A 14,594-nucleotide genomic window follows, 5' to 3' on the forward strand; every position below is an offset into this window, starting at 1 on the left:
AGAAGTCACTGATAGGGGTGTTGAACAATATGAGATGGTTTGCTAATTGGAGGAAAACATGTATATTGGAAATTGGAGGAGATAGAAAAGAATTGTAGAAATTAGTATGTGATTTTAGAAAGAATAAGAAAGGGGTAATGAAATAATGACTGGATCTTCAAAAATCAAAATCTTTTTTTTTTTCATTTTTCCTGGAGCTCTGATTTCAGCACAAAATTTCAGAAATGTCTGTGGGGAGGCAAAAAGAATATTTTCTTTAGTGGCCAACAATTCCCCTGGTGAACTCAGGGCTTTCACAACACAGAAACAGGTTTTTTTAGGACATTACTATGTTGATCCAGTTTTCAAAGTATATTTTATTGAATATTATGTGCTGGAAAGTAGTGACTCAATGAAAATTATCACATACAGTTGCTTTAGCTACATAGTTTATATTAAAATACTGTCAACTTTTAAAGTTGGTTCATGGCATGTTTTTTATGATATGTTAAACTTTTATGGAAGTATATGCTTCTCACAAAAGTGGTATTCCAAATTATTATTAAGAATGAGTTTATTTTCTAACAAATTATTTTCATTTATAAAAGTAGATCCTATCTATCCACCTGTATGCATATGTGATTATATTTTTTTCTTAGTTTGGTCACCCTGTCAAATTCTTTTTTTATTTTGTAACAATTTTGAATTTTTGCTACATTTAAATTGTTTAACATAATGAAGAAACCAATAATTTTTCTTTGATTTTGTTTGTGAGACAAAATTATAGACATCAATTAAAGTGTTTTATAAGTGAACACGTGACCAGTTTTCATCAGTTCATTCATCTTTCATCTCAGGGTACCAAGTACCCTGCTCAATAAATTATTTCCTTGAATGGACATTGTTTTTAGGTGATCTAAAATAATTTCTATTGTAATGGTAATTTAATAAATTAAAAATTAGATTCTGTTTTAATTGGATCAGATGACAAGAATGCAATTTGAGTTTTAAAACTTGCTAAAAGTGAAATCTAAAGTAAGCCACATTATTACTTTTTCTCTTATAAAGTTTGTGAAATAAAACTGTCCTTCTTTGCATGAGTTGCTTCAAAAAATGCCATGGAAATACCTGGAACATAATAAAGTGATATAAAAGTGTAACAGCACTGCCTTTAGGCAGAAACTTCAGGGCAGGATATATGAATCCTTTTCGGTCTCTGTCTATGTTGAACCTATTTAATATTATAACATTAATTTACAATAAAATGTAAAGATTTTTCTCTAAGCTTGATATGTACTTTCAATCAATAATTCTGTAAAAAGGTATAGATATTTCCATGAAGATGTAAAGACACGTCTCAGTAATGAATAAGGAGCTACCTAATGTGACATAATTTGAATAAGCAATGTCTAGTGACAAAAAGAAGCTTAGAAAGAAAGGAGTACATAAACAATTCACATTACATTCCAGATTCCACTGAGGGGAACAGATACATTACCCTAAAGATGTTTCCTGATTGTAAGAATTCAGGATACTTGCTGACAGCTCGTTTCTTCTGAAGGGTACTGGCTTTGTGATCCCATGCAACATTCACAGGTGTAATTTAACCCACTTCCCAAACCAAAGAAAGAATAAATAATTTCAACTGATGTGTGATTAATTTCAAAAGTAATGCAAAGAATAAAAGGAGTGGTGATTCTGACACTGGTTGATGGCATCATGGAAACACGACAAAGACGCACCCTGTGAATAGTCAGGGCCAAACTCACTTGTAATTTATTAGAAGGGATGTGGAGATCTGGACTTGAATTAATTTTTTCATATTTAGTAACAGTTTAAAACACCGCATGAATGCAGTATTTGAAGCCTAGTAAAACTGTCATTCTTTTTTGGAAAGGAAGGATGTACTCTCTCTGAAAATTGAGATACACACACACACACACACACACACACACACAAACCTAAAGTGAAAAAGCTGTTGAATTTTAGACACAAACTTTGCCTAAAATAGTTTAGATCTCTCTGGATTTAGCTATCAACAAAAGCAACAAAGCATTAAGAAGCGGGCTGCACAAGCGACTTGGATTTTCACATGTATTTACTTGAGGTCTAGAGCTCAGCAGGGTTTACAAAGGAGGGAGAGGTCGAGACATCAGGACTCCTCGAGCCGTGATGACTGGAACACACTCGGGAGAACTTTGGCTTAGGTACTATATAAATAAACATTGCATCTGCAAGTATAATGTTTAGATTAAGAGAAATAAAATACATTCTTTTGTTATATGAGAAAAAACATGACAGTTTAATTTAATGGTGGGGTGGGGTTGACAGATTCAGGATGAAGCCAGCCCTCATATTTAAATGTTGTTTAAACTTTTGTATAAAATAGGAGTCTATGCCCGTGTGTGCTAATCTCACCTGCAGCACTGTCCAGCCACGAACTACTCCACCCAGGGATCCCTGGAACAACACGACTTCACACTTCAATCCTCCTTTTGCAGACCCCGCGCTGCCCAGGCGGAGGCAGCTGGGCCCGGACGGACGAGCACAGAGCGGCCCCCCGGCCGCGCCCCGGTTCCGATTATCCACGGGTCCCAGCCCCAGAGGCAGCCTGGGGTGGGGCACCAGGGCTCGGGCCAGGGTCCAAGGTCTAGTCTGTAGGGGGCGCATGGACACGGGCCAGTACCCAGGCTCTGGCTGGGTAAAGTGAGGGCAACGCTGGCGGAGAGGAAGGGAGCGGGAGGGCACGGAGGACTCGAACCCAAGGCCCGGAAGGACGGGCGGGCCCCTCACAGCCCGCCTCTCCCCCTCCCCCTCCCCGCCCGGCCAGGCCGGTTGGGGTCCCCTCCGGGGTCCTCCTGCGCGCCTCCTCTGCGCTCAGCCTCACGCAGCGCCCTGGATGGAAACCAGTGAGACGCCCGTCCAGCCTCGAGGAGCTCAGGGCCTGGAAACCGGGCCAGGGATCGTGTGCACCCCAGCAGAGGCCCCAGGAAGCGCGTTTGGCAGCGATCACAGGGGCCTGCGGCGAGGGCTGGGCCGGCCTTGCCCGAGACTTGCGGATCAGACGGTAACCTGCCTCAGTTTCCCTCGTTCGCTGTGAGCTGTAGGATGGGTCCAGCCTCCTTACCCAGCACCTCCTCCCCTAAGGGAACAGTTAGGACCAGGGCCACCCCTGGGACCCGTGAGTCTGGTTCCAAAGGACCGAGTGCTCAGGAGCCCGGTCTCGGTGCGCTCAGGTGATCCCGTCTGAAACGGAGAAGACATTCGCTCTCCTGTGGCCGATTGCGCCCGAACAGAGCTCCATTCTCCACGTCTTTGGGGTCCTCTCCACCCATCATGTGAAACTATGTCTCTCTAATTAATTAGCACACGAACACTGGTAGAAATCAAACAAACTAGTAGGATTCTTACAGACTTTTTAAAAAATAATGTTTTCTTCTTTATGGAAACATGTTATTTTGCAAACATTAACATTGACTTTAAATAATGATTACAGACAAAGGTAAAATAAAAACATGGATGCCTTTGGCATGTTGGTTTATACCTAGCATGTTGTTACACAATAAGGTTATTTTGAGCTCTATTTGTTGAATGTGTCTTTGAAGCCATGAAGCCGGACAGATTTCCATTAAATTGAAATTGTGTTAAAAAATGAATTAATATGACAAAGATTTCAAATGTTGTACTAATGACTCCATAGTGATAAAATGTTTTTCCAAGACCTTCAGGATAGGCAACAACAATAACAATCTGACATCTTTGCAGATTCGGAATGAAACCAAACTTATTATGATAATGACATATTATAGAACTTCATTCCTATATTTTCTTTTTAGATATGACATAAAAAGGAACAATATTTAATTTAAAGGGCATAAAAATTTGTATCATCACCATAAATATAGAATCCAATTTACAGATAACTACAATGAAGAAATCTGTTAGCTAGTTATATAGCAACCTGATTCTGGTTTTCAAAATTTCCTAAGCTTATGTTCCTGAACACCATATGTTACAGGGAACAGTAAAGACATCTGAATTCAAATATTTTGAAGAAATGTGTATTTAGCAAGTGAATGCATGCTAAAAGGAATAATTTACAGCAGCGGTTTCATTACATTTGACTCTCCAGTTCTTTAGCTCCCATCTGAAATGCAATGATAAATATAGATATGGAACATATTTACTACCTGGCAAAATGCATGCTTACTGAATGAGCATACACCTTCCAGCCTGAAGTAATACATAAGCCACCTTGACCCTATGTGGGAAAGCCCTGCACTTCAGGATGACATCGAGCACACTGCAGTGAGTGAGTTCCTATAGAAACTTGTCTTTTACACTGTTCTTCCTTTTCGGTTCAAAACTATTTACATCTCTTTTGCCTAATGTGTAGGTAGCAAAAATATTAAACACATGTCATTAAAAAATCACTAAATAATACATTAAAGGAAGCAATAAGTGTGCATTTACATGCATTTACATTTTACATTTGATTTCCACAGGGCCATGATTTTCTTTCTGAAGTGCATCTTTTCATTCTTTAAGATTGCTGTTATAATTTGCTGAAGGTCATGTGAGTCTCTTAACCAAGTTTCATCTCTGATGATACAGGCATATGCCAGTGGCTATTAGAACTGAATTATTAAGTGGGGCACGGATTCATTTTCGTGTGAACTGCCCCTCTCGGTACACATTGGCAGAAGATTTTGGCTCCAATAAAAGTTAGTTACCTGCACATAACATCTACACCTTTTCCAAAACCTTAGACCTGATTGTTTATAAAGGCATGCCAGTAGACTTGTTTCCTTTTGATACTTTTAATTAAAGTCTAGACTTTTTCTATTGATATTTTATAATGCTAAAAAAAATGCTTTCAGATTTTGGACGGTGTCCATGAAGTTATCATACAATCTCTATCCTTTCAAATCCTTTTATTTTTAAGGACTAAAAAGAAATAAAATACTTCTGTTATTGCAAATAAATTTGTTTCAGCTGCAAATGTAGAATGAAATACAACACTGAATTTTAATACAGTTAAGGTACTGTACTAAAGTAGAAAAAAATGAGCTATTTTTGGAGCACTCCTGATTCTTTGATTTATATTCCAAACACTGTTTCCTGTAAGGAGTGTGCTCTTCAAATAGTTTAATAATTCAACTTCCCTTTGAAAATGTATGTCAAAAACAGCACCATATTAGTCAATGGAGCCTAAAACTGGATGAAGATAATTTTTAGGCTTTTATTTGAAACAAATGTCAACAAATTGCTTATTCAAATAATCATTAAAACTGAAACATGAGTTTCCATCTGGGAAATAGTTCAGCTGATTGGGAATAACAATTTGCTGTCGTCGGAGGTGAGAAATTAAGGCTGAGTTAATTAGAATCCCAAGACAAGTGGAGTTAAATTTCAGTGTCACTTCTTTAATTAGCAAGAAGCTGTTGTTTTGTGCCTAGAGAAGGACTCAGGGGAGGGCTCCTGACACCCAACTGCCATGCTAAGGAGCAGGACATGAGGCCGAAGGGCCCAGGTACCCCACACCCCTGGAGCGCAGAGTCATCTCAGGACAACAAGCAAGGCAAGGACTAGAAATCTTTCACCTCATTCTGTAAGCTCTTGCAACACACAAAGAGTTTCACAGTTTGTGAGTCTGGTTCCTTTCCTGGAAACTGGTGTGTATAAAATCGTTCCCACTGGCATGGAAAGAATAATGTGTTCTCAATATGGGTTATTTTCTTCAGCAAGGTGAGATAAAAGGAGCTGATTCAGAAGTAAACAGTGGGGAAATCTGCCTTTAAGATGTCGCCCTGCCTTCTACTGATTTCTCTGTCTTTGCCACAATCATTAAGCAATCCATTTAATCCCTAGTGGGATCATAAGAGGAATTTTACGTCTCACATAGCATGCTGACATTCAAGCACAGAATGAGGAGACATTTTCTATTAACTATATTAAGATGCTGCTTACTATCTTTGTGAGATGTTCAGATCGTTTTCTTTCCTTTGATCCATTAGATAGGATAAAATGCATTTAGCAAACCAATTTTCGCTTTTTTGCTGGTTCTGTTTTTCTAAGAACATTATGCAAGTTAAAATTAGGTAAAGAAGGGGAAGTGTGAACAGCTTTCATTTGTTTGATTTCCTCAGAAAAATAAAGCATAATTTATATCTTGGTTTTAGGAATTAATGGTTAATAACATATATATGTATCTAGAACAATACCAGCTATCCCTCTTACAGAACTAAAAACAAAATGTCAAAAAAAGCAGCACACAATTGGAATTTTAAAGCAAACTATGTAGCACAGTAACTGTAAGACAAAAACCTACTCTAGCTTAGAAAAACAGCTAATTTTCACTGCATATCTGTCATGGTACATTTAAATTATAGTTTTAATAAAATACATCTTTAGGTCAAAGCTGAAAGAAGACATCAGTAGTAGATCAGTGTATTCCATTTTGCCTCTGGACAGTGGATGGTTTGTGTGTTTTATATTTCCACAGGCCATTTCATTCAGTATCATTTTCCTTATTTCCTTCCTCCAGTACATACAAACATGAGTGCTGGTAGACAAAAAATATCTTTGCATCCAACCATATTTTGGAATATTCGTCAGCTCAGTAAATCCATGCAGTTTACTTTCAACTTCTAGTTCAATAAAATGGCTTTGCTGATGCAATTTTTCTCCGTTAGATGGCAATGTGGCAAATGACATTTTTATTTCTCAGGCAAAGAAGAAGGTGGAACTTTTACAGTGAATTCTCATAGGAAACGGTCCACTATGGCAAACATCTGTGCTCACCCGTGATCTCTCTTAGGAGTTGTCGATGTTAGGGGAAAGCCTGTTAGGAAAGTTACTCATGGACTTAATTTATAACTGGCGGACCTTGGTTGACTTCTCCTCCATTGTAAACACCCACGCAATGCCATGGAACAAGTTTGTGTATATTGCATTTTTCCAGTTATTGTCTAGGCAAGTCGCTACTTGTTCGAGGTTTCTAGAGGTAATGCAGCTCACACACTCCGGGGCGCCCTCTCAAACTCGTGGGTCCTCCTGTTCCTTCCTTTCTTGTTTTCCTGTAAGTGCTTCCATTTGTTACTGTTCCCTTGAGTGTGGCCTGGCCTCTGCCGGCGCTGTTTTCGGTCCCTCTTCCAAACTTGCTCACAGAACTCGTCCATGGTGTTCAGGTTGGGGTGGTTGAGGAGCTGCATGAAGTCTCGGTACCAGACCTTCTGGCTAGGCGTCATGCTGCTGGCCAGCTCCCTGGTCTTCGATCCATCCCCGTCATCATCCCTGTGCAGCAGCTCCTCCAGGTGCTCTGTGTCGATGACTTCCAGCGTCACCTTGAGAAGCGTCTGCATGAACCCGTGCTCCACAGCGTGGCACAGGTAGGTGCCCGCATCCCTTCGCTGCAGGCTGCGTAGCAGGAGCCCTTGCTCAGTCCTGATGATGTGCTCATCCACTCTGATCTGGTAGGGAAGAGAGAGGCATTACACAACCATGCATTTCCTAAACATACTAGAGCTGTCAGGGAAAATTCATATTCTTTGTTCAGACGCAAGTTAGTAGTTAACAAAATCCCCAACTGAGGGAGAAGGACAGTACTTTTGTACCTGGGGAAAGAGTTGCATCCGTCAACTGTTTTTAAGATCGCTGGAAAATATTGGGTTGTGACACTGTTTCAGTAAGATTTCTTATAAAAGTTTTAAGTATCCAAGTTTACTGGAGGAAAGAACAATTATATGGTTTTATCTTATCAACATAAAATAAGTATATAACTGTGACACAAAGCTACCAATAAATACTTAAACGGGAAAGACATGATACAGAAAAGAGTGGGGCATTTAAATGAATTTATTGAGATTAAATGAAAGAAATATAAACTCAGTGGTTGAATGCCAAGAAGAAAATAAGTAAGTTTAAAATTGACTAAGTGCTTATTTAATTTATTAGGTATTGAATGGGACATAAATGAGAGAATATGCTCTCACTTTCGTTTTGAACACAGTTTACAACAGAAATTTCTAAAAGCCCAGTCTGGCAATGTGTGAGATCAATTGATATTTGCACAATGTGATTATGTAAAGACTGTTTAACATGTCAAAAAAAAGCTAATGGCAGTATTTTTACAGTCACATTATGCTGGTAAAATTACCAGTACATAGTACATTTTGCAAATCAACCAGAGTCTGGACCTATGTAATGCATTTGAAAGGTTTAAGGCTCCGTGTCCTTTCTCACTGAGGTTTTCTGTCCACACCTCTGGCTCTCACCGAGGAACCGAGGAAACGGCGGCTCTCTTGTGGAAGAGAAGCTACCTGCTGCTCCCCAGGGCTTTCCACTTGGGGTAACAGCAGACCTCAGCACTGTCATTCTCTGTCCCCTACTGTCTTCTCCCAACTCCCTCCCGATGTGAGGAAGGCAGGAAGAATTAATTGAGCAGAGGTAAAAAAAGTTAGAAGGAAGATGCGATTGTTTTGAAGTGGAGATGCAATATGATGACTTTGTAGGTGATCACAGTGAGATAGATACAGGAGGCTCTGAGAGAGGCAGAAACTCTCACCACGAGTCACCATCCCAGCAGCTCCTAGCGCGAGGTCACCTCGCCACCCACAGGGAACCTGTACTGCTCCCTGAACCAGCTGTGGCTGGCCAAAAGGCTGCCAGCACTGCTCTGTCCCTCGGGCACAGCAGTGCTGGAGAGAAGGTCTGCGCCAGGCACGGGTACCTCTTCTTTCTGCTCCTCGTTCTGCCGCTGGAACTGCCAGAACACCAGCGCGCGCTGGGACTTGGGGCTGCACTCCAGGAAAGTGCTGCTGTTCTCCACCCCGTAGATGATCCTCTCCTCCAGACTGTGCCCGTGGGGATTATCTGGCCGGGGTGGGAAAACAAGAGGAGAAAACGTCACAGAAGTCATGGCACCTTTCCAAAGAACGCATTTGGAATTTGAGGAGATTGCTTGCTGCCAGGTTGGAAGTTTTCAATGGATTGAAGATGCCAAGAAATGTCAAGGGCATAAACCTTCAGAAGCCAGTGCCTATCTGGATGGAATAAGCGTTCTGTTATGGGTTGTCTGAAAAGCGCAGAAATCGGTCTACCCCAACATAGCGTCCCATTAACAGAGCCAGTCATGTGTGTGCTCTGGCGCGTGCCTTGCCTGCCACGGCAGGCACCGTGGGACGCATTTCCACCCTGCAGCTCTGCGCCGACTGACGGGCCAGTATGCAGTGTGCTATTCTCTACCGGGAAGTTACTGCCCTGGGCTTTTGGAGAAAAAGAATTTATTTCTGAGGAATAATTTTTGCCTTTGAATGTTTTTCATCTGTAGAACTAAACTGGCCCGTCGGTAATATTTATCCAGCGTTTACAGAAGGCAGAGCTCCGGAAGTCTCTACCTCCCGCCAAGAACCCTTGAACAGTCCGCAGCGTCGTGCTGTGCTCGTGCTCAGGACCGCTCGGGGTGAGGCGCTCGGGAAGCCGCAGAAAGACGCAGAACTATAGTGCAATGTGGTTTCAATTGTCCTTGTTTTAAAATGACACATATTTTATTAATGTGAAGAATTAGGCTGTGGAATATGGCAAGAGTATACAATAAAATACAGCAATGTGAAAACCTATTTCCTGATTAGGTTTCTATTATTTTAGCCTTCGTGTAACCTCCTTCAACGTGGTAACCGAAGAACAGCTCAGAGGCAAGGGCCAGCACAGGGATCTAGGCTGGGCTCGCTTAGGGAGCAAAGCCCCACGTTATCTCGTATGATCCTGTTTCCATTAGGACATCCTGCGCAATCTGGAACTCATTACATTAATGTAGAAAATAATAAATAGATTTCACATGCAAAGGAAGCTGACCGTGTGGACAGATGAGAAAATTTCGCTCTCCTTCAAACTCAGCAAGGCTTTTAATTTTAAAACACCACGCCCATCTTTGCATCGCTTTGAAGGTTTACCCTGGTCACAGTCAGCTGAGTCCCTGGGTCCCGCGAACCCAGTGCTGTTTCCTTTCGCAAGATTCCCAGCTTCCGCAGCCCGGCCTCTCTGTTTCCTGCCCACGGCCTGGGGCCCGCCCCCTGCTCTCACTGGGCTAAGCCCAGTCTCTTTCCTCCTTCACCCCAGGTGCTAGGCTCAGTGGCTGTGTCCCAGCTGCCCCGGGGTGGTACTTCTAATTCGGGACCACCCGCCTCTTCTTACTGCAACGCCTGATGCCCTGAAAACAGCAAGACCTAAGGACTGACTGCGAAGGGAAGAAACAGTGTTGACTGGGCCCAAGAGCACCTTCAGTTTCTTTTTTTGGTACCGGGGATCGAACTCAGGACCTTGCGCTTGCGAGGCAGGCGGCGGAACCACTGAGCTACATCCCGGCCCAGGTAGCACCTTTAAAAAGAACTGGAGATGCATATCTTATGTGTCAAGGTCTACAATGAACAGGACAGGTTTTTCGCTCGGAAGCTATTAGTACACCTTTAGAGAAACGCAGCCCAAGGGCCGGCTCCTCAGCAAGGCGCTGTTCCCAGCAGGAAGCAGCACTGAACCTCTGTGTCTATCAGGGCCAGGAGTCAGTGTGGCTCGGGGGTGACCATGAGTCACCAAGATGCCCCTCACGGAAGTCGATGCTACCCATGTCACAGGCCCGGCTTCTGCTAACCGCCCGCTGTGAGACGTTTGTATGGAGACGACCTCACTCTCAGGACAACACCTTTCACTCAGCCTCTGTCTACACGTGAACTGACACGCATCTCACCGGTGAGGTGACAGATCTGCCGCCGCCACCGCCTGCTCCGGGCCTGCCTTCCTCATGCAGGAATTTATAATAATGGACTCGTCTCTCACCTGACCTGTTCAAATGACTATCAAAATCTACAGAAATAAGTCATTGCTCTCAAACATAAAACTCTGTTTAGATCTTGCGATACAGTAGCTGGCACAGAACACGAAAGAACAATGTAACTGTGGTGGGAAAGGAGACACCCACAATGTAACTGGGTATATTATTTGGAAAATGACTGTCTGAAAAACCTTCTTTTCAGTTATCTACGAAGTCTGGCTTGTTAATCTTTCTGATAGTCCTAGGCAACCTTTCAGTTTTCATTTCTCTTTTCAAGATCTTTTCGGATGGCAGCAAATTTTCCTTGGATACCAGAAAAAAATAAGATGAAAACAGACATCTTGAATGCTCTCTTATATTAAAAAATTAATCTCATCCATGGCTTTCCTAGTTGAATCTGATAGAAGAGGACATGTGACTTAATGATGAGTTTATACCGAGTCGATTTAGTTTAATAAAGGGCTTTTCATGCTCACCAAGGCTCATCAGGATCCCCAGGTTCTTGCTCACGTGAACTGAATAACCGCACCGGGATAACTGGCTCCTGGCTTGCTGCCTTCATTAGTTTGCTTTGATAACTACTTTGGCCAATGCCTTAAATTCCATTTTCCCCAAATTGACTCTTGGTCCCCTTTCTACAAAGAGAAATGTCCTTGAGGTAGCAGCCAGTGAAGCCCCACATCCGGTCATGGTAAGTATCAGTCATGCTCAGTGCAGAGGTGACACTGCGCTTCTCTGATTAGCTCCCTCTATTTTGTTTGGTTAGATTCTGCTGCCATTGGCCAGAGTTAAAAACAAGCTTCCATTGGATACAGTGATTTGTTAATTTCTCTGTAGTAGACTTGTTTCTACCCTCAGCGACTTCTAATTTATGACCAGGACTTTCAATAAAGATGGCCTCAGCCAAACACACCTCTCTGTGTGCACACAGGTGTGATTACTGCTGAATTGGAAACCATCAGTTTTCCTCCATTTGACACTTATGAACAGATGTCTAATAAATAATATCCCCATTTGTAACTCTTCTAGCACAAGCATTTTCACAAATTTTGTGCAATATAGGAAACAATAATATAGTCTCTCTCTCTCTCTCTGTCTCTCTCTTCCTCTCTGTTCTCCCTCTCTAGAAAATCTTTCTTAAACAAATACAATATTTTGATTTTTTGATTCTCAGCTTCTAGTCTCATTACATTCATCTAGCCCAATCATATTCTTCACTGTCAATTTCCATCTTTTTAGTGTATGTGCTGCCGAAGTGAGCACAATTTCCATCTTTATAAAGCCAATACCTCTACACAGAAGTGGCAGCAGAGAAGAGATTTCTGCTAAGTACTTTTCCAGGAATATAACACTGAATCTGGTTACCTAATTTAGACCAAAAGCTCAACTGAGGAGATATGATTGATTAAAGATTCCCTGAAGGATATGAACCTTTACATATTCAGGGTAAGTGTGAACTGAAATCTCCCTCTAGATCAGTGATGGCAAACCTTTTTGAGAATGAGTCCCCAAACTGCAGCTCAAACCCACTGATGCATTGCAAAGTGCCAACATTGCAATTAAACCTGAATAGTGAGGTTTTAGTTCAGAAAAAACAACTCATACAACTCGTGACATCATCGCAGAGAGGCTGTGCCTGCTCACTGTGCACACATGCCATAGGGTTGCCTCTGCGGCTCTAGATTAAGCCAGGTGGTCTGAGAGCGGACAGCGGAACACAGGGTCAGTGTAAGCGACCCAGCCTCTGCGGAAGGGCTAACACCCAGCACTCTACGGTGAAGCTGTGCTTATGTCACGGTAGTACCACGGCAGTGCCCCTCAGGTGCAGGGTTTTCTCCATGTTCACCACTGGGAAATGTTTCTCTGGTCTAGTTTTTCAGGAATCATTGACATTCTCTTGAACAGCTGACTCTTCCTTAAAACAGTGAATTTTGTGACCATATTTCTCCTCTATATTGGCTGAAAATAAAAGGATAGACAAATTTATATCGACCCTTCATAGATTCTTGGTAAATATGTTCTTGCTGCATGACGCTTTGAACCTGTTCTGCCTGTGCGGCATTATCATCTTTGTCTTATCCTTGCTTATTTTAAAATTGCAAATTGTATTACATATATATTAGAGCAATTATAGATAATGTAAATTTGCATAACACCTCTAATATAGTTTTTGTTATTCCTAAATTATATCTACATAAATACTAACACACTATTGGACATAGTAATAGCTGTACATATGTCTGGTGATATTATTATTAGTATTAATATTATTGCTATTGTGATAGTCTAAACTATTAATTCAGAACTCAAAATCCTTTACTGATATCCACATTAAGACAAATTATGAAGTCCTTTCCAATATTTAATCTACTCTCACAACATTAACAAAGAAAACGTTTCCTCTGTAGTTGGTTTTCAACATTTCTTTTCTCATGTCTTTCTAGAGCACACAGAGTCTTATTGGTTACAGTTATTGTCAAACTGGCTACCTTCCCTGCACTGTGTTCCATAACCTACCAAAAAGGTGATCCAAAACCCTTAGCAGGTGTTTGCCAGGTGGTAAATCCACATAACCACAACTGCAACGAACTTAAAGGCTGAAATTTCCTGTGACTGTGACAGAGTTATCATGATCACATAAAAGAAATGATTAAAAGTTTAATTAATGAAAAGCGTATAGAGATTAAAACCTTGATTATGACAGAATGTTTCACCAAACTGCTATGCACATAAGCATTCACAGTTTCTTAAGTTTAATAATTTTGTAAAAGTTGATTTGTGACATGCTGAGAGCAGTTGATGATTAATCAAGTATATTCCAAATCAAAAATTCCAAATATGGAATAAGGAGAGAAAGAGACCTAAGAACTCATGAATATGCTGCCACATCTCCAAGGAGACCTACGCCACTAAAGGCCCATGGGCAATTTTGTACATTTCCAGACCGAAAACAATCTTGCTCAAAACTGTTTTCAAATACATTTTGTACTTAGAAAGCAACCGTTTTGAATACAAACTTTCGTCATGAAAATTACCAGTGAACAAGAAGGGTATAGTGGTTAAATTGGCATAATACATTCTCAGGGGTTCAACAATCTGAATGGTTACAATAAAACAATGAAAGGAATACGATATTAAAATTATTTTAAAAGCACCAGGGTGTTTGGATAACATAATATTGCAATATGTTACAGCTGTTAATGACAAGAAATAATGTTTTTAGGGAAGCAGTCTTCAATTAATCATTTCCTCTGTTAGTGGTTTAATTTATGGAAATGAAATGAGGCTAATAAACCCTCAAAAATGGAAGGAAAGAAAGAAGTTAAATAAATTGCTTCCTTTTGTAACAACAAAAAAGTCATGATATCCATCATTTGGCCAAAAATATCATGCTGCTAAAGGCCTTATTGAGCATTTGATTCTTTTCCAGTGTAGCAGAGACAGAAGGCATTGCATTTCAGCTCCCATTTATTTCACTCCCCATTTTAACCCACAAATGTCTCCCAAGATTGAAATGTGAATAATGTAACAGTCTTAGGAAACTTGATGTCACATGGGAGAGACAGATGGATGAGGCAGTGAAGCAGGTACTCATTTACTCTTCGATTTCAGATACTCCCCTTTTATTAAATTTGAATTTCATAAATAATAAATGGAAAAGTAAACTTAATTTAGGAGAGATGCAAAAAGATGCAAATTATTTTAAATATTTACTTGGGTTATTTAGCAAATCCTGTTAGTTACTAGTTTATATAGAGAAAAATTAAATTCCAATTGTTTCAACACA

The 14,594-nt window shown here is 40.8% G+C and overlaps 1 protein-coding gene across 3 annotated transcripts in view; it reads right to left on the reverse strand.

Moving 5' to 3' along the window:
• Positions 1-3,391: 3,391 nt before the first annotated feature.
• Positions 3,392-14,594, reverse strand: part of Sema3a (semaphorin 3A) — a 453,595-nt gene continuing 442,392 nt past the window's right edge. For all 3 annotated transcript variants that reach the window (XM_087206759.1, XM_087206760.1, XM_004839772.4), the window contains exons 18-19: positions 8,711-8,853; positions 3,392-7,451 (exon numbers count right to left, since the gene is read on the reverse strand). In XM_087206759.1, coding sequence (XP_087062885.1) covers positions 6,996-7,451; positions 8,711-8,853 — 599 coding nt within the window. In that variant the 3' untranslated portion in view covers positions 3,392-6,995. The remainder of the gene's footprint in view (positions 7,452-8,710; positions 8,854-14,594) is intronic.

This window comes from Heterocephalus glaber, unplaced genomic scaffold (assembly GCF_053883595.1).
Source record: "Heterocephalus glaber isolate CG9 unplaced genomic scaffold, H.glaber_assembly_v1.0 deba00000678, whole genome shotgun sequence".
NCBI lineage: Eukaryota > Metazoa > Chordata > Mammalia > Rodentia > Bathyergidae > Heterocephalus > Heterocephalus glaber.